This window comes from Lupinus angustifolius, chromosome LG06 (assembly GCF_001865875.1).
Source record: "Lupinus angustifolius cultivar Tanjil chromosome LG06, LupAngTanjil_v1.0, whole genome shotgun sequence".
Classification (NCBI taxonomy): Eukaryota; Viridiplantae; Streptophyta; class Magnoliopsida; order Fabales; family Fabaceae; genus Lupinus; species Lupinus angustifolius.
The window spans coordinates 7,070,389-7,097,372 of record NC_032014.1 but is presented as its reverse complement, the minus strand read 5'-3'; the positions used below and the strand labels follow the sequence as shown (position 1 = coordinate 7,097,372).

The following is a 26,984-nucleotide window of genomic DNA, read 5'->3' as shown; positions in this document are numbered from 1 at the left end:
CACTAATTCGTGTCCCGTTACACTTATATCTTAACATGTGAATTTAATATATTATTTTAATAAAATAAAAATAAAATAAATGAGAATTTATGTGAAAGAAGATCCTTGGTGGAGTAGGCAGGAATCAATTGTAGTTTTTATATGGATGTGTTTAGCTGTGGATAGAATATATGATTTGGTCAAAACTTAGAGGGTAAAATGATATGGTTAAAATCTCTATGTTTTTTTTACTTTTGCCCAAAACCTTAAATTATTACATGAGCAAGTGTTTTCACTTTTCCTTTCATATTCTAGTAAGTGGTACTTTATTCTTAATATCACATATATTTACTCGTCTATTCTCCCTTAAGTTTATTATATTTCAGTTGAGTTATTAGTTCTGATATTATTTGGTAGTTTTGAACACGACTGGGAGCATCCAATCATGAGGAATTCTATTGTTATCAAAGTATGAGAGGAGTGCAAATACACAAGTAATACATCATGTCTTAAACCAAAACATTCAAATAATAGTTTTATAAATATTTTTTACTTATAAACTATTTCACTTTTCCCCTCATATCCAATGTGAAAATTCAGACTTAAACAAACATAACATGAAAATTGCCAAAAAAAAAGTTTAAAGAGGAGAATAATATAAAATAAATTCATCATGTTCCATTTTTCCTACTTTCATTAAAATCTTTCTACTTCTTTCACCCCTATAATCCTATCACATCATAATTATAGTCTAACTCCAAACCAAAAACTAACTTTCTTGTTTTTATTTAAACATGTTTAAAAATATAAACTAATGGAGTGAAATAATGTTATTTATATTTTATTTTAAATCTAAAGTGTAAACCCAATTAGGCTTTGCGCTTAACTTCAAGAGTCTTCATGGAAATACATCTTAGGTCTTAGTGTAAAATAGAAATCTTTTTACTCACCCTTTTACGCATGTTATTATTTTTGTCACATGTAAAAATAGCAATATTGTTAAAAATAAATTAGAAAAACAAACATTCAGAAACTCTAATGGAATGAGTGTTTTATAAAAAATATTAACAAAAAATAAATGAATATAGAAGATTTATATTCCTTATTTACTGCCTACATTTTGTGTGTAATTAAACTTACTATTTAGGATAGTTGAACTTATTCTGTCCATTAATATTCTCTGTCCAGATTGAAGTGTAGTTCTACGTTGAAGCCGTAATGCAATTCTACCAGTAGACCAACACCCCTGTCGGTGTATTAACATACATTAAGGGACTAAATATATAGGTATAAGATATATCTACTTTTCAATATATAGGTATAAATATATACTTGGAGTAAGGAGATCCAAGCATGTGAGGGAAATGTCATAGAAGCTCATTCAATGTGCCCGTGACATGCAGATCAATGGAATGCAAAACAACAAATCAGTCCCCAATAATCTTGACTTCAGAAGAAAATGAATTTTTTAGTGAAAAACATTTTAAAATCATAATTGTTAAAAATTAATTTTTATCACATATCACAATTGATTCTCTAGTATGGTAGAGGATCTGAATTCCATAATATTGTAACATTTGATTTCCCAATTAAACAACCTCTGCACAATTTTAAACATAACCCACAGCTTACACACATCATTATCAGGAAGAATCACCGAATATCCCACAACTCATGTAACAGAATAAAATACTAAAATATTAGTGTCCCCAAGCAACCACCATGTGATCACTTGCTATTATTTTGGTACTTCAGACATAAATGTTTCAAAAAATACAAGAAAATATAATTTGCTATTACGTATTTATATTTTTAATTATAATGAAATATACTTTGGTTATTAAATCAAGAGGGAAACAATAGTACCCAGAGTATCCTGTTCCCATGTGATAAAACCACCAGGCCCTACCTATTTTCTTGAGTTTCTTTATCCTATATATATGCCCCATAAGTACACACAACTTTTGTACACAACCATTCTTATCTTTCTCTAAATAGTGTCACATGGGTTTCAAGGTCTATAATCTGTGTCTGTTCTTTCTGTTTTGTCAAGCCTTGCTTGTTATGTCAATGCACCATAATGTGACCCTCTTAAGAGGGAAAAAGCAAGTAAGTTGGTGCAACTTGTTCATAGGAAGTTGGGTGATTGACCCTTCATATCCTCTCTATGATTCTACAAGCTGTCCCTTCATAGATGCTGAGTTTGATTGCCAAAAGTTTGGAAGACCAGACAAACAATATCTCAAATACTCTTGGAAACCTGATTCATGTGCCTTACCCAGGTACTTTTCTTTTATTACAAGTATTTTTCATTTTCTCTAACAACTTCAGTTGGAGTTTAGTTCATAAAACAACTTTTTTGTTCAGCTTGGAGTGTTGAACAAAACGAGTTTTGTTAATGTTACTCTAATTTTTATGGTATAGGCTCGATGGGGTGGATTTTCTGAACAGGTGGAGGGGTAAGAAGATAATGTTTGTAGGAGATTCATTGAGTCTGAATATGTGGGAATCATTGTCCTGTATGATTCATGCGTCGGTGCCTAATGCTAATACCAGTTATTTTAGGAGAGAATCCATTTCTACTGTGATATTCCAGGTTTGCTTTTTTATATATTATTTGTCTCCTTTCTGGTTTAGTGTACAAATACTGTTGAGTGAATATACAACTTTCACACTCTTGTCTTGGCTTTTAGTCTAGTAATATTCTTATTGTTTGTTTCTCTTTGTGGCTATATAGGTGTTTCCACTATTATTTCACCCACTTTTCTCCTACTTTGGTTATTAAATTTAAAACTATGATGAAATTCATGTGAGATACATTGGAAAAGGTAAGCATACCCTGTGGATGAGAATTTGATGGGAATTGAATGAAGTATATTATTAAACTTATGATGATAAGATAACTCCATTTATATAAGGGACTCTTGAAGAGTTGCTTAGGAAGGAGAAGATTCTCATCATAGGCTTGGAGCAATCATTATAAATAAATAGCAGTGAATTACTATGGGAAACATGATGGAGATGAGAGAAGTGAGAAAATTACAAATTGAGAATTTTCATAAGTGTACACAACAAGGCAATAGTACAATAAAACAATCTAGTAACTACTTGCTTATTCATCAAACTAATAGTCATAATTCTATAGTATACTTACAACTTTAATTTCAATGTACATGTAAAGTTTTTTACATGATCATCACTACACCATCATTCACCACATTTATATATATTATTTTTATCTGTGAATCATTAATAATTATTACATGAAAAGATGAATGTTATGTTAACAATGTAAAAAATCTTACCAACTAGGCATTAGTCTAGTGGTGTAAGGTCTCCAAAAAGATCAAAATATCAAAAATTTGATTCATGTGATAAATACTTATTAGAAGAAGCAAACACGTATCCCAAAAAAATTAGTTTCTTATTGATGTGAGGGAATATTAAAATAAATCCTTTCTAAAAATGAAAAAAAAAGAAGAAAACAACCAGTTATATTGTTCCTTGTTGGAAAGCCAAAGCTCCAGGCAAACTATACTACCTAGAAAGGGTTGGTTTGGCATGAAATGGTAGAGTCTAGAGAAATCAAAATTGCATCATCAAACAAAAATCCAAAATTAAGCCAGAAAACTGAGGTTTCAATGCCTACTTGCTTCATTGTTTTCCATAAAATTAAAATATGTTAATAAGATTTGACAGGTTGTGAGGAAGAGCATGCCAACCTGTGATTACAACTTGAAGAGTCTTGGCAATTATTTGCCTTCAACATTTTTTGTTTAATCAACATCAATCATAGAACATGCCTCACTCATTACATCATAATTAAATTCCATTTATGACTTGGCATGTCAAGCCACATAATGCACTATATTTTTCATACATAGTTACATAACTGTCAGACCTGAATTCATTGCATATAGTGCAAAAAATAAGTGAAAAGTTCAGAACTGCAGATAATATTTGAAGGATTAAGTTGGTTGACTACTATTTACACTACTCACTGCAATCTTTATACAATTATACTGAGAATTATTATTCACGAGATTCTTTAGAAAAGGGACAAATTTTACAGTTTGATAGTCACGGTTTTCCTATCTTCATAGTTAAATATTCCAATCTACAATGAATGTGCATCAACTTTCAATAAACTCAAACTATTGCCGCTATATTTGACTAAAATTCCCTCAACTTTGTTTTAATATTGAATTCAATTACTTTTATTATTTGATATTAGTCATACCATGTTCGTTGTGTTATTTTCTTTTAATATATAAAGTGGCCTTGAGTCCTTGACAGACCAGAGTATGTTTGTACTTTATAGACTACTAGACTGTTTTCTAATTCCCACGTGAACATTTTATCATTTATGCACTCAATGTTTCTCTTTCTATAATTAATAAATGTCCCTAGTGACCCCAAGTTACAAGTTCATCTAGTTTTGCTTATTATTTTGGTTAAATATTCTTCCATTTTTGTATTGAAATGTAATCCCAACCATTGAAATGGAACTGTGTGGTGCTTATGCAGGACTATGGAGTAACCATACAACTATACCGCACACCATATTTGGTGGACATAGTTCATGAAAACGTTGGCAGAGTGCTTAACTTGGATTCCATACAAGCTGGTAATGCATGGATTGGCACAGACATGTTGATCTTCAACTCCTGGCATTGGTGGACCCACATTGGAAATTCTCAAGGGTATACTTTTCCATACTACAAAATAATCAAAATGTTATTAGTAATCACATCCTAACATTTCTTTTTCTTATGTGGTTATAAAGTCAATGTGAAATATATTATTAGAAAAATGGTGTCAGATAATCATTTTAAAAAACACAATTGATTTCATTTTTACAAAAAAAAAACAGAAGTTTGTTCATATTTACATTACAGAAAGTAGTGTTTGCTAGGATTGTTTTATATATCAGTATCAGCCCTTTGATTCATTGTCCATTGTATCTGTCACTAGAATCTGAGGGTTGTTGATGTTTGGTATGTTTAGATGGGATTTTATAAGAGATGGTCCCAATCTACTAAAGGACACAGACCGTTTGGACGCATTTTATAAAGGGTTGACCACATGGGCTCGTTGGGTTGATCTCAATGTTGACCCAACCAAAACTAAAGTCTTCTTTCAAGGCATTTCTCCAACTCATTATCAGTAAGTAACTCCTTTGCTAATCTTTCAATATAATGAAGGCAACAACTTTCATTGTTTTCTTTATTTATTTATTATATTCATATAGTTGAAACTAGAACATGAACTTATATTCCATGCTCATCATCCTGTGTGTACCAATAGCTAACATTTTCAAAATAGCAATGCTACTTAGCATTAATCTTAGGCATAAATTTTGACAGAATTCAAATATAGTTGTTATACATTCATCCATCTAATTGTAAAAAAAATACTTGGAAGTCAATTTGTCAAAAAGTATCATTAAAAATGTTCTAACTCTAGTGTTTTGATTTTAAAAATTGTCTCCATCAGAGGCCAAGAGTGGAATCAACCAAGGAAGAGCTGCAGTGGAGAACTTGAACCATTATCTGGATCAACATATCCAGTAGGTCTACCACCAGCAGCTACCATAGTGAACAAAGTTTTAAAAAACATGAAGAATCCAGTTTATCTACTTGACATAACACTCCTATCTCAACTCCGAAAAGATGCACATCCGTCTGTTTATAGCGGGGATCATGCTGGCAATGACTGCAGCCATTGGTGCCTACCAGGACTACCTGATACATGGAACCAACTTCTAAATGCAGCTCTCACCACGTGAAGTTCAAAACAATTATGTGTGCCTTTTCTTCATACATAGGTTATAGAGTTTTAATATATTGGTGGATAATCAAAAGGGGTGAATTCAACTCTTCAAGAATAGTTAACAGAGTTCCAAAACAAACTGTTGTGCAGAAAATGAAGAAAAAATGTACTATACAAGGGAGTAATTAAACCAGTGTTATTGAGTCACAAAATGCAATTAAACTTTACCATTTATTGACGCAGAGTCATGTTATATATTTCATATTTGAAACAGTTTACTTCAATTTATGAAACAAATTCATGTTCGATAAATTTTATTTCACAAAGTATCCCACGATCAATTATTAAAATCAGAAGACCACTAACAGGAGAACTAACCACAGACAAAGCTATGAAAGCTGAAAGTTAGTAGCCCACATATACAGCAGCATTCACAATGTAACAATCATCATTTTTGTCACCCATCTCTTCCACATACACCCCACTTGAGCATATCAAACCACCATCTACAACTTCAACATTCAAAATTTTTCCACTGCAATGATTTTGGTGGAAAAGTGAGGTCAGAAGGGGAGGGAAGAAAAGTTCAAAAAGTCAATATGATTATTATAAAGAATTGATATGGCACATGCTATTGTAAACAAGAAACAACCACATGAACTGAACAAAGATGCGTAGCAGATTTCCAACTAATGGAAGAAATAAGCAAAAGCACAGGCCAATACCTGTTCCTGTTTATTACCATATCAGAACACCAAAACTATATTTAGGTTCAAGGCTTCAAGCAAAACTTCAATAGAGTGTAAACAACAAGGACAGAGAATTACTAAGATTTCTAGGATCTAACCAGACAAGAAAGCATACAAAAGATTAAAATATATGGATTTGGATTTTCAAGTAATTCATTGATATCATGATTTCATACTGCTAACCCGAGCAACACAATGAAAACATTATTGGAGAGCAGGCATGGGCACTCACTAGGGGAATACAGACTTGACTTTCTCAATATCCAAAGATGTCTGGAGAGAATGAGGAACACCTAGCTTAATCTGCAATTTCATCTCACCAAAACTGACGCCGGGAATGGAACCTAAACCGAGTTCATCTCATTAGAATTGAAGAAACAATTTTGATTGTCAATTGTCAAAGCAGAAGATTTAAATTTTTTTTAACCATATTGAATATCTGACTTCAACGTATTAGACGTAATAATTAGTATCGTAGCAAGCAGATAGAGAGAAAAGTAAAAAAAACTCCATAGCAACATGTAACCAACAATTGAGAGGAAAAAGTGATGTCTCTGCCCAAAGTCCTAAATTAATAATCAGTTAACCCAACTATACTGTAACAACTCTTACATAACAAAATCCTATCGTCAAATTCAACAAAACCATGACAATTAGCATTCAGCATCAAATTACCCTTAAGCACTGATCAGATTAATCCATGAATTTAGGAAACTAGCATACTACTTGTGAATGTAAGCATCAACCATACTAGTATCTCACCTCAAACTTTCCCCAGTCATAACTTGAAGATTGATTGACATATTACAGTTCAGGGGACTACAATATTAATGTTCTAAAGTCAAAGACTAATATTTTCTATGCTTACAATTTTACGAACTAAATATAGTTTACTCCTTACTAAAACCACAAATGTTAAGTTTAAACAATGAATGATAAATCTTAAGTGTAACATCTATGCACCTATCACTCTGTCAGGTTATATATACATTCACTATAATATAACAAACTCTTATAATGTCACTGCATACATTTTTTTCTTCCCGGTAAATGTTTACTAAGAGACATTGAAAACACAATATAGGTATACCTCTCCGAAAAGCTGGTATTGAATTAGAAGAAATGGCATCCATGCATGCTCTCATAGCTGCAGCCGTTATATTCTGCCTGAAATTCCCATTTCATGAAAATCAAACAAAAGGGTTGAAAGAAAAGTAAAAAGAAAATGAACACAACAGACTACACACCCATGTTGATCATAACCAACACCCATCTCCACAAACAAGAGCTTCATTGATGAGGAAGAGCCACTCACTTCACTTGGTTCAATTTCCATGGCAGCTTGGGTTGGAAAGGAAATTTGAAAAAATTGCAACTTTTATGAGAGAAAGAAATAGGTGGACGGAAACGAATCTGTGGGAAATAGTTCGCGGAAATTAAAGATGGGAAAGTGATGATTGGCAAAGGATGGAATTTCAAGATAATTGAAACAATGGTTCTTGATTCAAAATGATAAACATTAATTTACATAATGATACCAATTTGCAATTTATTTATATTAATTCATATATCCATACCAATTTGCAATTTTTACGTATTGGTTGCTAATTTTTATTCATATAGACCAACCCTATTCTTGTTTTTACAATTCTTATTTTCAATAATAATAACATTCAAGTAATAGATTGGATAGCATATTCTTTTTTTTAGATCTTAATAGAAGATATGTAATAAATATGATCTATTTGTGTCTTCTGGTTATATCTGTTTACCTTATCTAAATTTATTTTTGAAATTAATTATCATTTTTTCATGGCTTTCTTATATTATACTTTCATCTTCCAAACTATCTCTTCGCGAATAAGAATTGTGAATTGTGGGACACCATTCAAATAATCCAATAAAGTATTAAAATATTAACCCTCAAACACAAAATGTTTTAACTGAAATAAGTAGAAGGATACAATGAATAATGAAGAAAATGTTTGCTAATTTGTATAACATAATATTCTTATTTAATTATTGTTGACTCCTACGTAACAATTTATTTAAAAAGTATATGCATTGGCAAGAACTAGCAACCTAAGATGATATAACCGTTGCCAAATCAAATCAACTTCATTGGCAAGCCTCTCTAGTAACCAATGCTGATAACTATAATAGAATTAAAGGATATATCATCGATATCCTTGGCTACCCTCTTTTGTAAATTGCGAAGAAAAGTTTCAAATTATAGCTGGAGTCGAGGTCATCTTCTGAAAATTGTTGACTATTGCAAATAAATGCAGCTGAGTTGGATGCAAATGTGGTGGTGAACCCATATTTAAAACATCGGTTAGAACTTAGAAGGTTAAAGATGAGAAGAAATTGGTTCAAACTTGAAAAATTTACGTGGGTAGTGTAGTTTGACTATATTATCCTATGTTTGGGGTACATTTTATAGGAATGGTGTATTTTTACCAAACTCGTGGATATCATCCACGATTTTACCAAAGTCGTGGGCCCCAGCCATGATTTCCCTGGAAACTCGTGGACACCATCCACGATTTTCATGCAGAGCTTCTCTCTCCTTAGTGAAATCGTGTATGGGATACATGACTACCATAGTCGTGTACCCAATACACGAGATTGGATAGGGATTTTTAAAATTTCCATTGCACGAAATTTATTTTTCTTTTTAATATTATTTTTAATTTATAAAAATAATATACTTAAATTATTGTAAATTTAAATTTTGAAAATTTAATTGAATATGATTATTTTAGTAAAGTTTTATTTTTATGGAATTCGGTTATTAATTTTTGTTAAAATTATTAACATATATTTTAATAAGAAAATTGAAATTGGAATAATAAGAAAATTTCATAGAAAAGAGAACAAAAAATTTCATAAATTGTAGTAGGAATTTGAAAATCATTACATTACTTAAAAGAAACAAGAATAAAAATTCCTAATGGCATCTATGAGATGATGTTCCACATCCAGGTGTCTTTCTCCTTCGAGGTGGTTGGACTCTTAGTTGTTGTTGCGATTGATGTTGTCTTCCACCCCTAACTAGTTGTGGCTGCTCCTCGTCTTTGTCTTCATCATCGTCTTCGTTTGTTTGTGAAGGCATTGTCGGTTGATAATATTGTTGAGTTGAATGCCGAGAATAAAGTATTTGTAGTAGTGCCAAACATTGATGACATTCCTTGAAATTGCGAAGACGATGCTAAGTGAGAAAATGAGTAGTCACCCATTGCTCCGTAATCGTCAAACCCGAAGGGATGTTGTTGTTGTTGAGGAGCAGGAGTGTATGCCTGCGGAAAAGTATATGTCTGAGTTTGACTCTCATATGTTGCTGATAATCAGGTGCAAAATGCATTTGAAACTGTTATGTATGAGGAACTTGAGAAGTAGTTGAGGAGAAGTCGGTTGGAAGTAGTTGAGCAAACGCTTCCATCATCTCATTGTAGTTTTGATAGACGTCATTTAATGACTGCAACGGATTTGGAAACACACTTGTAGGAGCACACCTATCCCAAATCATTTTGATAAAATTGTACTGAAAAAATTAAAATGTTAGAATATGTCAACACAATTTAAAATAAAATATAATTAGAAATGTTTTTGTTATTACCGATCCGACTGAATATGCTCTGTTTGGATAGATGTATTTCCTTGTCCTTTGTAAGTAGCAATGACATGGCAATTTAAATTATTGAAATTCCCCACAATCACACTAATTTTCGATTAATCTAACTGTATACTCTTGAGTATCGACTACCACCGGTACTAGCAACTTCTACCACTGAGACTCCTAATTCTCACGAAAAATTTCGTACAATTTGACATGTAGCTTTTCGGGTATTTTCAATAATCACATTAGTCAATTCTTCACAATAAACATGATCCACCCTTATCATGTTAGTTGCTTCATTTCTATGGTGTACAAACCATGAGTTAAGTCTATGATATGTTGCTCTAACAAGTGCAGTAATTGGCAAAGCTCTTGCTCCTTTGAGAACAGTATTCACACATTCTGCCAAATTCGTCGTCATATGGCCGTACCGAATCGAGGCTGCATCAATTCATACCCTACAACAAGTTCATTATAATTAACATAATTATAATATACAATCAATTTCACACATCCTTTGAGAACAACATTCACACATTTTGACGCAATAGAGCAAGCATTCGCTCGAATCGAAGCCGCATCAATTCATACTCTACAACAAGTTCATTATTATTAACATAATTGTAATATACAAACAATTTTACATAAATGAGATTCATTTCAACACATCCATTTCAATGACGTTTTCTTTCAAATCATTATCTCGGAACTCCTTGTTGAATAAATTGCTAGCAACATGACGAATGCAATATACAGATTGACCATCACACCATTGAGGGAGCTCAGTACGTAGTGCACCCAACAAACCTGTACCCATATCTGATATTATACAAATATTTGGTTGTGGGGTAACATATGTCCGAAGATTGTAGAAAAATCATTCTCATTCTTCTTTCGTTTCTCCTTCCACAATGGCAAATGCTACTGGAAATATACGTTTATTATCATCTTGGGAATTAGCTATTAACAATGCTTCAGTATATTTTCCAGTCAAAAATGTGTCATCCACTTGGATTGATTTGTAAAAACCCAATCCTTCAATGCATAGCTTGAAAGCCCAAAAAACCCTATCGATAATTAAAGTATTATGTTCTTCATGATTAGATGCTGAATATCTTACAGTTGTACCTGGTACATAATATTGAACAACATTCAATCAACGAGGTAACTCCTTGTATGATCCCTCCCAATCACCATAAATTTGGGACATTGCTATTTGTTTAGCAGTCCAAGCCCTCCTATATGTCACCGTATAACCAAAACGAGTTACCACTTCTTTAACTAAAGCTTTAATTGGTATACCATGATCTTCTGATACTAGTTGAATAATGCAGTTTGTGATAAAAGATGAATTCAACTTCGTGTGATCTTGAGAAATATTAGTAGATACAGAAGTGTGTCTTCCACTAATTTTTCTAATCTTCCAAATATCACGCTTCATACTTTTCGATGTCCGAAGTCTCCATTCACATCCAACACCATAATATTTACATTTTGCAACATATCTATCTGGCCTAGTCTCATCCACATGGTAATCAACAAAATTTCTAATATGTAATTGTTTTACAACATTTATTGTTGCTTCCTTTGATTCAAATTGCATACCAACAAAAAGATCGTTATCTATATCAGTACTTATGTGAGTACTTCTATATGGAAAATCTTGTCCAGATTGATAATCAATGCTAACGAAAAAAGATGAAGAAGTATCATATGTTATGCTAGTAGTGGTAATCTGAACATCAGCGTCGTCGTCATCTTGGGAACTAGCTATTAACAATGTTATAGTATATTTGCCAGTAAAAAATGTGTCATCCACTTGACGACGACGATGATGTTCAGATTACCACCACTGAACCGGTTAGCATAACATAGGAAAATTAGTGGAAGACACACTTGTGTATCCACTAATATTTCTCAAAATCACACGAAGTTGAATTCATCTTTTATCACAAACTGCATTGTTCAACTAGTATCAGAAGGAAGATCCTGGTATACCAATTAAAGCTTTAGTTAAAGAAGTGGTAACTCGTTTTGGTTATACGGTGACATATAGGAGGGCTTGGACTGCTAAACAAATAGCAATGTCCCAAATTTATGGTGATTGGGAGGGATCATACAAGGAGTTATCTCGTTGATTGAATGTTGTTCAATATTATGTATCAGGTACAACTGTAAGATATTCAGCATCTAACCATGAAGAACATAATACTCTAATTATCGATAGGTTTTTTGGCTTTGACACATTTTTTACTGGAAAATATACTAAAACATTGTTAATAGCTAATTCCCAAGATGATAATAGACGTATATTTCCAGTAGCATTTGCCATTATGGAAGGAGAAACGAAAGAAGTATGGGGATGTTTTTCTACAATTTTCGGACATATGTTACCCTACAACCAAATATTTGTATAATATCAGATATGGGTACAGGTTTGTTGGGTGCACTACGTACTGAGCTTCCTCAATGGTGTGATGGTCAATCTGTATATTGCAATCGTCATGTTGCTAGTAATTTCAACAAGGAGTTCCGAGATAATGATTTGAAAGAAAACGTCATTGAAATGAATGTGTTGAAATGAATCTCATTTATGTGAAATTGTTTGTATACTAGAAGTATGTTAATAATAATGAACTTGTTGTAGGGTAAAAATTAATGCAGCCTTGATTCGAGCAAATGCTTGCTCTATTGCGTCAAAATGTGTGAATGTTGTTCTCAAAGGATGTGTGAAATTGTTTGTACATTAGAATTATGTTAATAATAATGAACTTGTTGAAAGGTATGAATTGATGCGGCCTCGATTCGGTACGGCCATATGATGACGAATTTGGCAGAATGTGTGAATGTTGTTCTCAACTCATGGTTTGTACACCATAAAAATGAAGCAACTAATATGATAAAGGTGGGTCATGTTTATTGCAAAGAATTGACTAATGTGATTAATGAAAATAACTGAAAAACTACATGTCAAATCGTACGAAATTTTTCGCAGTTATTAGGAGTCTCGAGGTAGAAGTTGCTAGTACCGGTGGTAGTCTACACTCAAGAGTATACATAGTTAGATTAATCAAAAATTGATGTGACGATGGAGAATTTCAATCACTTAAATTATCATGTTCTCATGTTATTGCTACTTACAAAGGACAAGGAAATACATCTATCCAAACGGAGCATATTCAGCCGGATCGGTAATAACAAAAATATTTCTAATTATATTTTATTTTAAATTGTGTTGACATATTCTAACATTTTAATTTTTTTTCCATTTTTTTCAGTACAATTTTATCAAAATGATTCGGGATATGTGTGGTCATACAAATGTGTTTCAAAATCTGTTGCAGTCATTGAATGATGTCTATCAAAACTGCAATAAGATGATGGAAGCATTTGCTCAACTACTTCAAACCGCCTTCTCCTCAACTACTTCTCAAGCTCCTAATACACAACAGTTTCAAATGCCTTTGTACCTGACTATCAACAACATTATAAGAGTCAAACTCAGACGGATACTTATCTGCATGTATACACTCAAACTCCTACTCCTCAGCAGCAACAACAACATCCCTTTAGGTTTGACGGTTACGAAGCAATGGATGACTACTCATTTTCTCACTTAGCATGGTCTTCACAATTTCAAGGAATGTCATCAATGTTTGACACTACTTCAAATACTCCATTCTCGGCATTCAACTCTCAACAATATTATCAACTGACAATGCCTTCACAAATAAACGAAGACGATGATGACGATTGTAACGCCCCGAAAAATACTTCAAAAAAACATTGCGGAAAATGGGTAAAAAATATTTTTTGAAATGAATTATATAAAAATTGCCTCCTTTTCAAATCTTCCTTTTCCGGGACACCATTTTAAGTAACTCGAATGCGGAAAATCAACTTATCGTTATCGAATGATAACTTAACCTGATTCACAATTTCCTGAATAATACGATGTATATAATAGGTTAAGTCATAGTCAGTTCATACAGACTAGGTCAGAAAGGCGGAAACTGCATCGCCACTAACATATACAAAATCAAAAGAAACACAGCCCCCACCAAAAACAAAAAGGGGACATCGACTGGCCCACAAGCTGACTCAAAAGATTCCAGGAATGTTGGACCCCTCACTCGGGTGTTCCTCCTCTTCCGAGTCAGACACGAGGTCGATCAACTCCACCGAGCACTCTACATTGACGAGCTCAATGACCTCGTCCTCCTCTTCCTCCACTTCATTATGCCATAACCCAACAGCATAATTCGGAGGGGATGACATTCTCAAAACCGGAGCCTTCTTGCAGGGACCTCCTCCAAAACCACTGCTCCTTTTGGCTATATTGAATGACGGAGCATCCAAACAATCTAGCCACATCCTATAACCGTGGGAGGGAACATCGCCATCACTCCTGACTGGCGGGTATCGAATCCAACCTCTGGAGACATCGGCCTCTTTGGCGGCAAGGTGAATGAAGCGTCATTGTAGGTGTCGGGGTGATGGATCATCATCGATGACCCGTTGCACACCATGTGCAACGACAGACCGTAGGGGCCTGTGTATGTATATCTGTGCCCGTCACTAGCCCATTGTCCCATCGGGGACATCGTGAAGTGATAACCTCGAATGTGAGTGTTGTTGTTGACCATCTGCATAGCAAATATATACGAAACAAGAACAATACAGCAAATAGAGTAAGACATATCATGCATGATATGCATGCATTGAAGGATATTGGTGTAAGGTGGATAATCATGACATATCATGCATACATTATCATTGTGGAAGTGAATCCCTACATGTGAGTTACAAGCATTGGGTATTCCTACATTTATGCATGTGATATGGTTATGAGTAGAATGTTGATTATATTACTTGATATATTGGTATTGGTAGAATAAATGGTAATTCATGTATTTCTTCATCATGTAAATGATAAATGATGAACTATATTTTATGTCCAAGTGTGATATTCTGAGTAAGTCCACGTCGTCAATTAATTTATGTTCATTAGATGTCTTACTCTCTCTGTTGTATTGTTCTTGTTTCGTATATATTTTCTATGCAGATGGCCAACAACAATACTCACATTCGAGGTTATCACTTCACGATGTCCCCGATGGGACAATGCGTAACGCCCCAAAAATACTTCTCAAAAACCTTGCGGAAAAATGGGTAAATTTTTTTTTTGAAATAATGATAGAGATTGTATAAAATTGTTTCCTTTTTTAAAACCTTCCTTTTCCGGGACATCACTTTAAGTAACTCGAATGCGGAAAATCAACTTATCGTTATCGAATGATAACTTAATCTGATTCACAATTTCCTGAATGACACAATGCATATAAACGGTTAAGTCATCTTTAGTTCATACAAACTAAATCAACAAAGGCGGAAACTACATCGCCACTACATATACAAAATCACCAGATACACAGCCCCCATCAAAACCAAAAGGAGGACATCGACTGGCCCCCAAGCTAACTCAGAAGATTCACGGAATGCTGGACCCCTCACTCGGGTCCTCCTCTTCTTCTGAGTCCGACACGAGGTTGATCACCTCCACCGAAATCTCCACATTTACGAGCTCAAAGACCTCGTCCTCCTCCTCTTCCTCCACTTCGTTATGCCACAAACCCGCGGCATAATTTGGTGGGGATGACATTCTCAGACCCGGAGTCTTCTTGCAAGGACCCGGCTCTTCTGGGCTCTGCAGGATGCCGAAGCATCCAAACAATCCGCCCACGTCCTATGACCGTGGGAGGAAACCGTGCCATCACTCCTGACTGGTGGATGTCGGTGTCCTACATCTGGAGACATCAGTCCCGTTGGCGGCAATGTGAAGGAAGCGTCAATGTAAGCGTCGGGGTGAGGGATCAACATCGATGACCCGTTGCACTCCATGTGCAACGACAGACCGCAAGGGCCTGTGTAAGTGTATCGGTGCCCATCACTGACCTATTGTCCCGTCGGGGACATCGTGAAGTGATAGCTGCGAATGTGGGTGTTGTTGTTGGTCATCTGCATAGCAAACATATACAAAACAAGAACAATACAACAGAGAGGGTATGGTAAGTTATGATAAGTTAATTTTATGATTTGATATATTAGTAATGTTGGAATAAATGGTAAGTTATGTATTACTTCATAATGTCGATAATAAATAATGAATTATATGTTTAAATATATTTTATGTCTGAGTGTGCTATTCTGAGTAAGTCCAAGCCGTCAATGAATTTATGTTCATTAGATGTCTTACTCTCTCTGTTGTATTGTTCTTGTTTTGTATATGTCTGCTATGCAGATGGCCAACAACAGCACCCACATTCGCGGCTATCACTTCACGATGTCTCCGGCGGGACAATGGGTCAGTGATGGGCACCGATACCCTTACACAGGCCCATGCGGTCTGTCGTTGCACATGGAGTGCAACGGGTCATCAATGATGATCCCTCACCCCGACGCTTACATTGACGCTTCCTTCACATTACCGCCAACGGGACTGATGTCTCCAGATGTAGGATTCCAACACCCGCCAGTCAGGAGTGGTGGCGCGGTTCCCTCCCATGGTCATAGGACGTGGGCAGATTGTTTGGATGCTCCGTCATCGAGCAGAGCCCAGAGAAGCCGGATTCTTGGAGGAGGTCATTGCAAGAAGACTCCGAGTTTGAGAATGTCATCCCCACCAAATTATGCCGCTGGGTTGTGGCATAACGAAGTGGAGGAAGAAGAGGAGGAGGAGGAGGTCATTGAGCTCGTAAATGTGGAGAGTTCGGTGGAGGTGATCAACCTCGTGTCGGACTTGGAAGAGGAGGAGGACCCGAGTGAGAGGTCCTGCATTCTTAGAATCTTCTGAGTCAGCTTGGGGGTCAGTCGATGTCCTCTTTTTGGTTTTTGATGGGGGCTGTGTATCTGGTGATTTTGTATATGTAGCGGCGATATAGTTTCCGTCTTTGTTGATGTAGTTTGTATGAACTAATTATGACTTAACTGTTTATATGCATGGTGTTATTCAGGAAATTGTGAATCAAGTTAAGTTATCATTCGATAACGATAAGTTGATTTTCCGCATTCGAGTTACTTAAAGTGATGTCCCGGAAAAGGAAGGTTTTAAAAAGGAAACAATTTTATACATCACCATTTCAATAAAAAAAAATTACCCATTATTCTGCAATATTTTTGAGAAGTATTTTTCGGGGCGTTACAGAAGATAACATCAATCGCAACAATAACAATTAAGAGTCCAATCACCTCGAAAGAGAAAGACACATGGATGTGGAACATCATCTCATAGACGCCACTAGGAATTTTTATTCTTGTTTCTTTCTTTTCAGTAATTTAATGATTTTCAAATTCCTACTACAATTTATGAAATTTTCTTGTTGTCTTTTCTATGAAATTTTCTTATTATTATAATTCCATTTTTCTTGTTAAAATATATGTTAATAATTTTAACAAAAATTAATAACCGAATTCCATAAAAATAAAACTTTACTAAAATTATCATATTCAATTAAATTTTCAAAATTTAAATTTACAAGTTTAATTTAAGTATATTATTTTTATAAATTAAAAATAATATTAAAAAGAAAAATAAATTTCGTGCAATGGAAATTTTGAAATGCCTGATCCAATCTCGTGTTCTGGGTACACAACTATAGAAGTCGTGTATCCCATACACGATTTCACTAAGGAGAGAAGCTCTGTATGGAAATCATGGATGGTGTCCACGATTTCCAGAGAAATCATGGTTGGGGTCCATGACTTTGGTAAAATCGTGGATGGTATCCACGAGTTTGGTAAAAATACACTATTCCCGTCATTACTTGAAAATATATCCCAAAAGTTAGTGTAGTCAAACTATACTACCTAAGTAAATTTTCCAACATTTGCCAGTGGAAACGAATTGGTGTTACGATTTTGTATACAAGTTATTATTAATAAATGGATGAATTATGAATACCTTCTACTTTAAGGATGGCTACTGCGATTGCGAAATGTCACACCAGCTTTACAGAAAAGGGAGAAGGGGGCTACGGCTACCAATTTATCTGAAGCTGAGTTTACTCCAGCATTTAACTTAAAGAGTTATAGCAGAACTGCAACTAAAGAATTATTGTTGCTGGGTGTGGTATTGAGCATGACATGACCTTGCTTTATCTCTCAATTCTTGGAATGCCCTCATTGTCTCCACATCAAAACCACCAGCAAACTGCCAAAAATCAACAACTCATTACTCTATATGGCCCCCCTATACTATGTGCTTTCTCTATGTTACAATAGGTGCTAATTTTGTACTACTGTTTAAAGATAAAGGAGAAAATTTTACCTGGTGTACCCTGAATGCAAATCTAACTCCTTGGAGGATGAGCTCTTCTTCCTCAGGCTCATTACCAACTGTTTCAAGCTCAGCAGAGACTCTTTTCATGTACTTCATGGCTAATTTTACAGATGCTAGCTTGATCTGCAACAATTAACATTGCCGATGCGATAAATGAAAATGGGTTAACCAAAGTTCTCCCCCATAATAGTTCAGTTGTAGCAAAAAATTAAATAGTTGAAATCTACCATTCTATTATGCTTCATAGCAAGAAACTTAATATTTGCAATCTACCATGCATATGCTACATAATCCTGGCCTGATTACAGATTGTGCATGTGTGACTTTTATATTCGTATAGAAGCATGTACAGTTTTCATTTTTTACTGTACTACTCATATTTAATATATAATAATGTATCCCTTCACAGACCCTACTCATATTTAATATATAATAATGTATCACTTTAACACTGCTAACATATGAAGAGTCAGAGAAAGGAAAATTTCCTTCTCTAGAAAAATGAAGCAGACAAACAGATAGATTGTAAAGATCTTGGAGTTCACATGTGCGCATGCAGATAATGGGCCCATCAAATAAGGAGTCTCATTCATCAAATAATAGTGGGAGTGTAAGCATTGATTTAGTCATTTTTGCTGTCAGCAAATTGTTAAAAATGCCATATAGTAAGGCAGCTGTTTTACAAGTTCTGTAATGATAAATATGCTTATTGCTAATGGGCCTATTTAATACCACATACTCAATAAACAATTCATGCCCATTATTTAGTAAATTTGAAAGATTATGGGCTGTGTATGTTACATTAACTTTATTAAAGTTGTGAACACATGTATCAAAATATTTAAGTTAAAAGTTTAAAAATTAAGTGTTTCTTTGACCAAATGCAACAAATGACACATAACATTACACATTTTTTGGGAGAAAAGATTGTGCTCTCATGGAAGTTAGATTAGGTGCGTGCATACAAGGTAAACATATGTAATTATAATGTACTGACTTTCATGGAAATTACCTGGCTCGCATAGCCATTATCAAGCATCCAATCTACTGGTATTTGGAAGACTTTGTATCTCTTTGTTGCTGATTCTCTCATTCTTGAGATACTGTAAACTCCATGCTCTAATCTGCCATAACCATAAGAAACACAAAACACAATATGAACATTGAATTCACATTGAGTAATCTTATCTTGTTATTATGTTGCCAAATGAAGAGTTCATAAAATTGGCAACTTGACATACTTTTCCAAGAGAGCTTGCATTTTCTTAAGAGCTGTACCACACGGCTGCCTAGGATCATCGCAGAGAGATGAAGTCTCAGATTCTAGCTTCTTCATATCACAATATGCAAATGCAGCCTCACGCAGTGCATCGGCCTTATGTTCTGGCCAATCAAATTGTTTAAGCACTGCTCTTTCATCAACCTGAATGCCACAAAAGCAATTCATTAAAAATTAAATCATGTTTCTTTTTCTAAAAGAATTAATCTCAACACAGAGAATAAAAAAGAAAGATAAACATGTTTTTCAATAAAAATATAACTTAGAATAACATATTCCGCTCATTGTTTTATTAATATCTATAGACTAAAGTTTTATATAGAGTCAATACATCACCTCTCAATCATTTCTATCATTTTTTGAAGAGTCAATAATTATTAAATATAAATGGGAATAATACAATTATATTGTATAGATCTCATACATTGTCAGTACATACATTTTTTCTCATATTATATGTCATTGGTTGACATGTACTATTGTACTTAATTAAATATAGTTTTTTTAAATTAATTATCGTTAATATTACTTCAGTAATTATATATTCTACTATAAAAGTACTTATTAATACTAAGGACATCATCAGGAAAGTGAACTACACTGTACACCCAAAGAGTATTATCCATAAATATTGTTAAAATAAAAAATTAAAGTTACATAAAAGAAATTACCAAATAGGAGAGCTCATCATCAAGCCATTTGACAAAAGGTACCACGTCTTCAATGTTTGTAAACGCTGCACCCTCCACTTCTTTGATTAAGTATCTGATGAAATCTCTATGTGTTTCTACATCTGTTTTAATCTATAAACAAAGGAAGGTTATTGCGCAAGCAGTGCCATAACGGATGATAGAAAGAAAAGATTAATTTAATTGATTCTTGCTAACTAGTAGTTGATTAATAAGGAGTGCTTTATTATAATTAAAATGATAAATTTATCATTAAAAGTTAATTTTTTTTTATTTTTTGAAGCACTTAACTCTCTATTCCTCCTCTCAAGAGGATCCTAACTCTTAGTTGATATGATTAAGCTTAAATCAATACAAATACTGCTAAATTAATTGACATAGGAACAATTTAAGAACTTTATATATTATCAATTTATTATTTACCATTTATTTTTAATTATATTAATTTTAAAAAAATAATATAAATGGAATGTAGATAATATCTGTGTATAAATACCTAATAAATATTTCACTCAATTAATAGATTTCTTTGACTTAATTGATTAATAGTTTCAGTAATTGGAGCATATCTTAGCTATTTGACCATGAATACGGGACACTGCAAAATGCCACTGATTTAGAGCATATTTACGATTTTGGGTTACCTAATAGTGAATCAGATTACTGTCTTCTCTACCGAAAAATCAAATCAAATTCAAATTAAAGCAATAAAAGCGACGTCACATGTCAGCAGAAACTGCCATAATGGAAAGTGGCAAAACAGTAATTACGCCAAAACCCACCGCATTCACTTACCGCCAATAAGTGACTCGAACGGTTCTCGATCTCGCCTATCATATCCCGTGCATTGGCATTCGACATCACCGGGACCTCCGTCCCGCCGCCGCTTGAGGTTAAGTCTCTTCGCGACTGGGATTCCCTCCGCATTAAGGAGTGGTAAAACTCTACCACCTCAGGCACTCTCCTCACCTTCGTCGTTATCGTCCTGCCTCCCTTCGGCTGCGGAGGAGGTGGAGCAGTCTTGGACGCAGGTTTCGGAGGTGGCGGCGGAGGAGGCGGAGCTGCTAGATTCTTCGGCGGTTGCGTAATCACATTCTCTGTTTCTTCTGAAGAACCACTTAAAGCTGAAAACGGCGAAGAAGACGATGGCCTTGGTGGCGGTTTTGGAACTCGAGGCGCACGAGATCTAACGGCACCGCTAAGAACCGAGTCAGTGGAATCGGCGAGTTCCTCTGAGTTACACCGCGAGTGACGTGGCCTTTCTGTTTCAGCAACAACCTCTCTTTTCAAATATCCAGTTCCATTTTCAGACTTCGTTTTCTTTAAGCTCTTGAAAAGACTCGACCTAGTAGAAATGTCAAGGAAACTCTGCGAAGCAGAGGAGTTTTTCTCACTTTCCATAGTGCTACAAGTATACGACGCCGTTTTCTTTAGCTCTGCTATTTCATTCTTTAACGCCTTCATTTTCCTCTCGCTTTCTCTCTTTTCTTCTTCCATTCGAAGCTTGAGTTCATGCAACTCATTCTTCAGCCTCTCATTCTCTGCTTCCACATCTTCTATTCTCTTCTTCCTCCTTTCGATTTCACTTTCCCTCGTCTCAATCTCGTTCTCGAGAACGGGAACAATGGCGATGGACTCCTTGAGCAGCTTGTGCTCCAGAAGCTCCATTTTCAACCTAGATTCGCTCTCCCGGAGCGAGTCCACCAGGCGGAGGAGCTCCGTCACGTTCGGCGGCTTAGGTTGAACCTGAGCGGAAGTACGTAGGAAGTAGCGTGAGAATGAGGACTTGTGAGGCGATGAATTGGTGGCGGATGTTGCTGTGGACGGCGGAGGAGGTTGGTTCTTTTGCGGTGATGGAGATGGTGACTTCTTGAACCCCATTGCTACTCTTACCTTTCCAGCAACCATGGTGAAAGAACAATTGGTGTGTTCGTTTTTTTTCCAGTGTGCTGTGGTTTTGAAGTGGAACTTGACAAAGATAAGGACGTCGTTGCTTAAATGACTAGACAGGGAAAGTGCACAGAAACGAAGAAGAATCTTATTTTCTCCGATCCTAATCAGCAATTACTTTAGAATTTAATAGCGAAAAGGGAGAGAGATACTGCTATTGAAAGATAAGTTCGAAAATATGATGGGGTTAAGAGGTTAGTGTTTGTACTGTACTCCCTGATTTAGTTTTTCTGTAGATATTTTGTAATGAATAAATTATTTTTATGGGCAGGACTGTTTTCCTATCTCAAAAATCAAATATTTATTTTTCTTGTAAACTTAAATATATAAGATAACCTTATAGTATTGGGAGCACATTGCTGTTCCACACTCACTTTGTGTCACTTCATGTGTCATGCGCTTGTGATTTGTCAAAAAAATACTTAATAATTAAATTTTAACTTAAATCTATTTTTTCTGACCAATCACAATTTATGGCACATAAAATGTCACAAAGTGTGATGTGTACCCTATATTATGGGACTTAGTATTTCCTTTACCGTAAAGGAAACTAACGGTTCGTTTATTTCTTTTTTATTATATTTTTTTTTCTCTGACATTGGTAACGGCCTGGTCGTAAACAATCTTGTTGCGTTTTGTCCATCAATGGTTTATACTTTATACATGAAATATATCTTAATATTATGAATCAATAATTAATCCTTTAAAAAAGTATAAAGTTCTGAAAATATTACAGTTATGGTTTTGAACAAGAAAATCATTTTGTGGTTTCTTCAAATTTATTATAAAGGTATCTACATGTTTTAAGTATGGAGATTCTTTCTATAGCTTTTTTTTTTATTTCTTATCCATCTCTTTTATCTAAATATAATTTTTAGCCAAAAAAGTTTATTTATTTAAATAATGAGCCAAACCTAAACGAAAACTACATCAAAACAATAGAGACTTAGTTATCTAAAAATTATCAATCTAAACTTTATGTTATGTATATACAACATTTTGTAATGAGACACAAAACCCACTTTAATATGGGGTTGGACTCCTCTCGAGTACTAGAGAGTCCAATACTGGCCCCAGATGTTAACACGTGACACTTACAAATATTTAATGGTTCAGATTTTTTTTATTTTCAAATTAAAAAATAACAAAATCATGTGTCTCCTTATTTTTAGTATTGGACTCTCTAGTAATGGAGAGAAGCCCAATTCTTTAATATAGTATCTACATAAGAATTCATAAAGTGGTCTGATGTTGAAAAAAAAAAGACTTAAAAAATGAAGTGCAGAAGATTATGGATTCAAATCCCACCATACTATCAACAAAAAAAGAAAAATTATAAGAGGATTTGATGGTTAGAGTAAAAAATTTGAGAGTAAAATCTCACCCATAATAAAATACTAATGTACTAAAAAAATATATACTCTACATCCAGGAAATATTAATTTTTGGTTGGCAGACATCCTTAATGCACTCAAATAATCATGATAGTGTTTCTAATATTAAATCATTTTTTCCTATATAGTTTATTTTGAGTTTTATTTTAAACGTCCAATGTTTTGAGATTCGTTTCCTTTACGTGGAGATTGATTTGGCAATTGAAGCAACAGTTTTTACTTTTTAGTTGAAAATTTCCATCATGTATCTGTGCACTTGACATAGGCTACTACCGTCCTACAGTCTGAAGCTATGTTAATTTTGGTTACTTTCAACCACCAGTATTAGGTGAGGCAGTTTTATGAATATGTCGGGCCATGTGAAGCATTGCTTTCAAATTACAGTGGGTTGTTAAATCATTCTCAGTGGGAAATAAATTGTTTCCTCTATAGTTTATACCTCAAATACAACATTGTTGTGTGTGATGCAACTTGTAAGTGCAGTGAAGTGTTATCACATACCGTATATAAATCTGGGATGAATATGTATCATATACAGATGCATTATGTTATAAGAATTCAAATTTAACTATTATCTTATAAAACACATCATTTATCCTATAATATATGAAATTTCTTAAGTTGATTTTATAGAAATATATATCATGTAATAAAGACTTAATAATGTGCTTTTATTGTAGTTATCGATTATTATTTAATGATGGGGCAGTTACTCATTTATCTTGAGCACTATATGAGAATTGCAACATGTGGAAAAAAATTAATACTGGGCACCATATGAGAATTGCAACATGTGAAAAAAAAAATTAACGCCTACTAATTTAAATTATTTTTCAATTGATAATTCAAAAGTTTTAAAAAACAATCTATTCTATATTTTAGTACTGGGCAGTCCAGAGATAAGTTGAACTCTTCTATGCAAGTCCTACGTTATTTCGAGCACAAATAACAAAGCTTTGCAAGATCAACCCATGTTTTGCCTGTTTTCATGTAATACTCTCAACGGAAAAATTACTGGGATAGTGTAGTTTGACTACACTATCCCAGCTTTGGGGTACGTTTTGAATTAATTACGGGATTGGGGTAGAATTTAGTGGATCTCGTGGACCCCATCCACGATTTCCCTGGAAAGTCGTGGACCTCATCCACGATTTCCCTGGAAAGTCGTGGACCTCATCCACGATTTCCCTGGAAAGTCGTGGACCTCATCCACGATTTCCCTGGAAAGTCGTGGACCTCATCCACGATTTCCCTGCTATGTGTCAGGTCCCTGTAAGTCGTGGACCACATGCACGACTTTCATGGCAATGTCGTGGATAAGGTCCACGAGATCCATGCAATGTCGTGGACTCTGTGCACGATTTCCAAGCTCTATATATATCTCCAACCCCGAGTGTAAAACCACACTGGAGGAAGAATTGAACTGTATAAAAAAATTGCATCATACTGGAATTGAAGAACTCTGAATATTTAAGGTAATTTCCAATTGTTAAAATTTTGTTATATCTTTTATTTTATATATAATTTTACGTGTTACATTTGTTTAAATGTAAATATGTTTTAGATGGCAATTATTAGAGATATTGTTAGTGATTTTAGTGATGAGGAGGACATCGAGCTTGATGATGACGAGCATGATGATGTTCAGATTACCACACATGAAGCAGTTAGCGTAACATATCATAATCCTTCATCTTTTTTCGTTAACATTGATCATCAATCTGGACAAGATTTTCCATATAGAAGTAGTAACATAAGTAATGAAATAGATAATGAGTTATTTGTTGGTATGCAATTTGAATCAAAGGAGGCAACAATAAATGCGGTAAAACATTTTCATATTAGAAATTCTGTTGATTACGTTGTCGATGAGTCTAGGCCAGATAGATATGTTGTAAAATGTAAATATTATGGTGTTGGGTGTGATTGGAGACTTCGAGCATCAAAAAGTTTGAAGCGTGATATTTGGGAGATTAGAAAAATTAGTGGAAGTCACACTTGTGTATCCACTAATATTTCACAAGATCACACGAAGTTGAACTCATCTTTCATCGCAAACTGCATTGTGCAACTAGTATCAGAAGATCCTGGTATACCAATCAAAGCATTAGTGAAGGAAGTGGTAACTCGTTTTGGTTATACGGTCACATATAGGAGGGCTTGGACTGCTAAACAAATGGCAATGGCCCAAATTTATGGTGATTGGGAGGGATCATACAAGGAGTTACCTCGTTGGTTGAATGCTGTTCAATATTATGCACCAGGTACAATTGTAAGATATTCAGCATCTAACCTTGATGAACATAATACTTTAGTTATTGATAGGGTGTTTTGGGCTTTCAAGCCGTGCATTGAAGGATTCGGTTTTTGCAAACCAATCCTTCAAGTTGATGGGACGTTTTTGACTGGAAAGTATACTGGAACTTTGTTAATAGCAAGTTCCCAAGATGGTAACAGACGTATATTTCCAGTAGCATTTGCGATTGTAGAAGGAGAGACCAAAGAGGCATGGGAATGGTTTTTCTACAATCTTCGGACATATGTTACCCCACAACCAAATATTTGCATTATATCAGATAGGGGTACAGGTTTATTAGGTGCATTACGTACTGAGCTCCCTCAATGGTGTGATGATCATTCTGTATATTGCATCCGCCATGTTGCTAGCAATTTCAACAAGGAGTTCAGAGATAATGATCTGAAAGAAAAAGTCATTGAAATGGGTAAGTGTTGAAATGAATGTCAATTATTTGAAACTGTTTGTATGTTGGATTTTTGTGAATATTTTTGTACTTGTTGTAGGCTATGAATTGATGCGGCCAAGATTTGAGAGAATGCTTGCTGTATTACGTCAAAAAAACTCTAAGGCGGCAGCGTGGTTAGATAAAATCCCAAAAGAAAAATGGACGCAATCATATGATGAGGGGAGACGGTACGGCCATATGACGACGAATTTGGCTGAATGTGTAAATGCGGTTCTGAAAGGAGCAAGGGCCTTGCCTATTACTGCACTTGTTAGAGCAACATATCATAGACTAAACTCCTGGTTTCTACACCATAGAAATGAAGCAAATAACATGATAAGGGCGGGTCATGTTTATTGCGAAGAATTGAGTAAGGTGATTAATAAAAATAATCGAAAAGCTACGTGCTATGTTGTACGAAATTTTTCGAGGGATTCAGGAGTGTCGGAAGTCGAAGTTGCTAGTACCGGT

The 26,984-nt window shown here is 34.6% G+C and overlaps 3 protein-coding genes across 3 annotated transcripts; 1 reads left to right on the top strand and 2 right to left on the bottom strand.

The window, feature by feature from the left end:
• Positions 1,925-5,877, top strand: LOC109349403 (protein trichome birefringence-like 38). The gene is made up of 5 exons (XM_019590188.1): positions 1,925-2,261; positions 2,404-2,575; positions 4,507-4,682; positions 4,987-5,145; positions 5,476-5,877. The coding sequence occupies exons 1-5, from the start codon at positions 1,984-1,986 to the stop codon at positions 5,765-5,767; spliced, it is 1,077 nt and encodes a 358-aa protein (XP_019445733.1). The 5' UTR covers positions 1,925-1,983; the 3' UTR covers positions 5,768-5,877.
• On the bottom strand, positions 6,081-7,996 carry LOC109349404. The gene is made up of 4 exons (XM_019590189.1): positions 7,748-7,996; positions 7,591-7,667; positions 6,733-6,844; positions 6,081-6,286 (listed from the first exon to the last, which is right to left on the bottom strand). The coding sequence occupies exons 1-4, from the start codon at positions 7,834-7,836 to the stop codon at positions 6,157-6,159; spliced, it is 408 nt and encodes a 135-aa protein (XP_019445734.1). The 5' UTR covers positions 7,837-7,996; the 3' UTR covers positions 6,081-6,156.
• Positions 17,920-22,560, bottom strand: LOC109349569 (protein CHUP1, chloroplastic-like). Its single transcript, XM_019590420.1, has 6 exons — positions 21,221-22,560; positions 20,408-20,539; positions 19,699-19,880; positions 19,470-19,581; positions 18,446-18,580; positions 17,920-18,328 (listed from the first exon to the last, which is right to left on the bottom strand). Exons 1-6 carry the CDS (start codon positions 22,331-22,333, stop codon positions 18,230-18,232), a joined length of 1,773 nt encoding a protein of 590 aa, XP_019445965.1. The 5' UTR covers positions 22,334-22,560; the 3' UTR covers positions 17,920-18,229.

Bases quoted from the DNA above. Each gene is read 5' to 3' on its own strand.
- LOC109349569 (XM_019590420.1), bottom strand. From the start codon at position 22,333: ATGGTTGCTGGAAAGGTAAGAGTAGCAATGGGGTTCAAGAAGTCACCA. The intron at 18,581-19,469 runs GTAATTTCCATG...TAATTGTTGCAG, and splicing joins ATAATGGCTATGCGAGCCAG to ATCAAGCTAGCATCTGTAAA. The intron at 18,329-18,445 runs GTAAAATTTTCT...GATTTTTGGCAG, and splicing joins TTGCATTCAGGGTACACCAG to TTTGCTGGTGGTTTTGATGT.
- LOC109349403 (XM_019590188.1), top strand. From the start codon at position 1,984: ATGGGTTTCAAGGTCTATAATCTGTGTCTGTTCTTTCTGTTTTGTCAA. The intron at 2,576-4,506 runs GTTTGCTTTTTT...GTGCTTATGCAG, and splicing joins TTTCTACTGTGATATTCCAG to GACTATGGAGTAACCATACA. The intron at 5,146-5,475 runs GTAAGTAACTCC...TGTCTCCATCAG, and splicing joins ATTTCTCCAACTCATTATCA to AGGCCAAGAGTGGAATCAAC.
- LOC109349404 (XM_019590189.1), bottom strand. From the start codon at position 7,836: ATGGAAATTGAACCAAGTGAAGTGAGTGGCTCTTCCTCATCAATGAAG. The intron at 6,845-7,590 runs GTATACCTATAT...AACTCGGTTTAG, and splicing joins AATACCAGCTTTTCGGAGAG to GTTCCATTCCCGGCGTCAGT. The intron at 6,287-6,732 runs GTGAGTGCCCAT...AAATCATTGCAG, and splicing joins GTCAAGTCTGTATTCCCCTA to TGGAAAAATTTTGAATGTTG.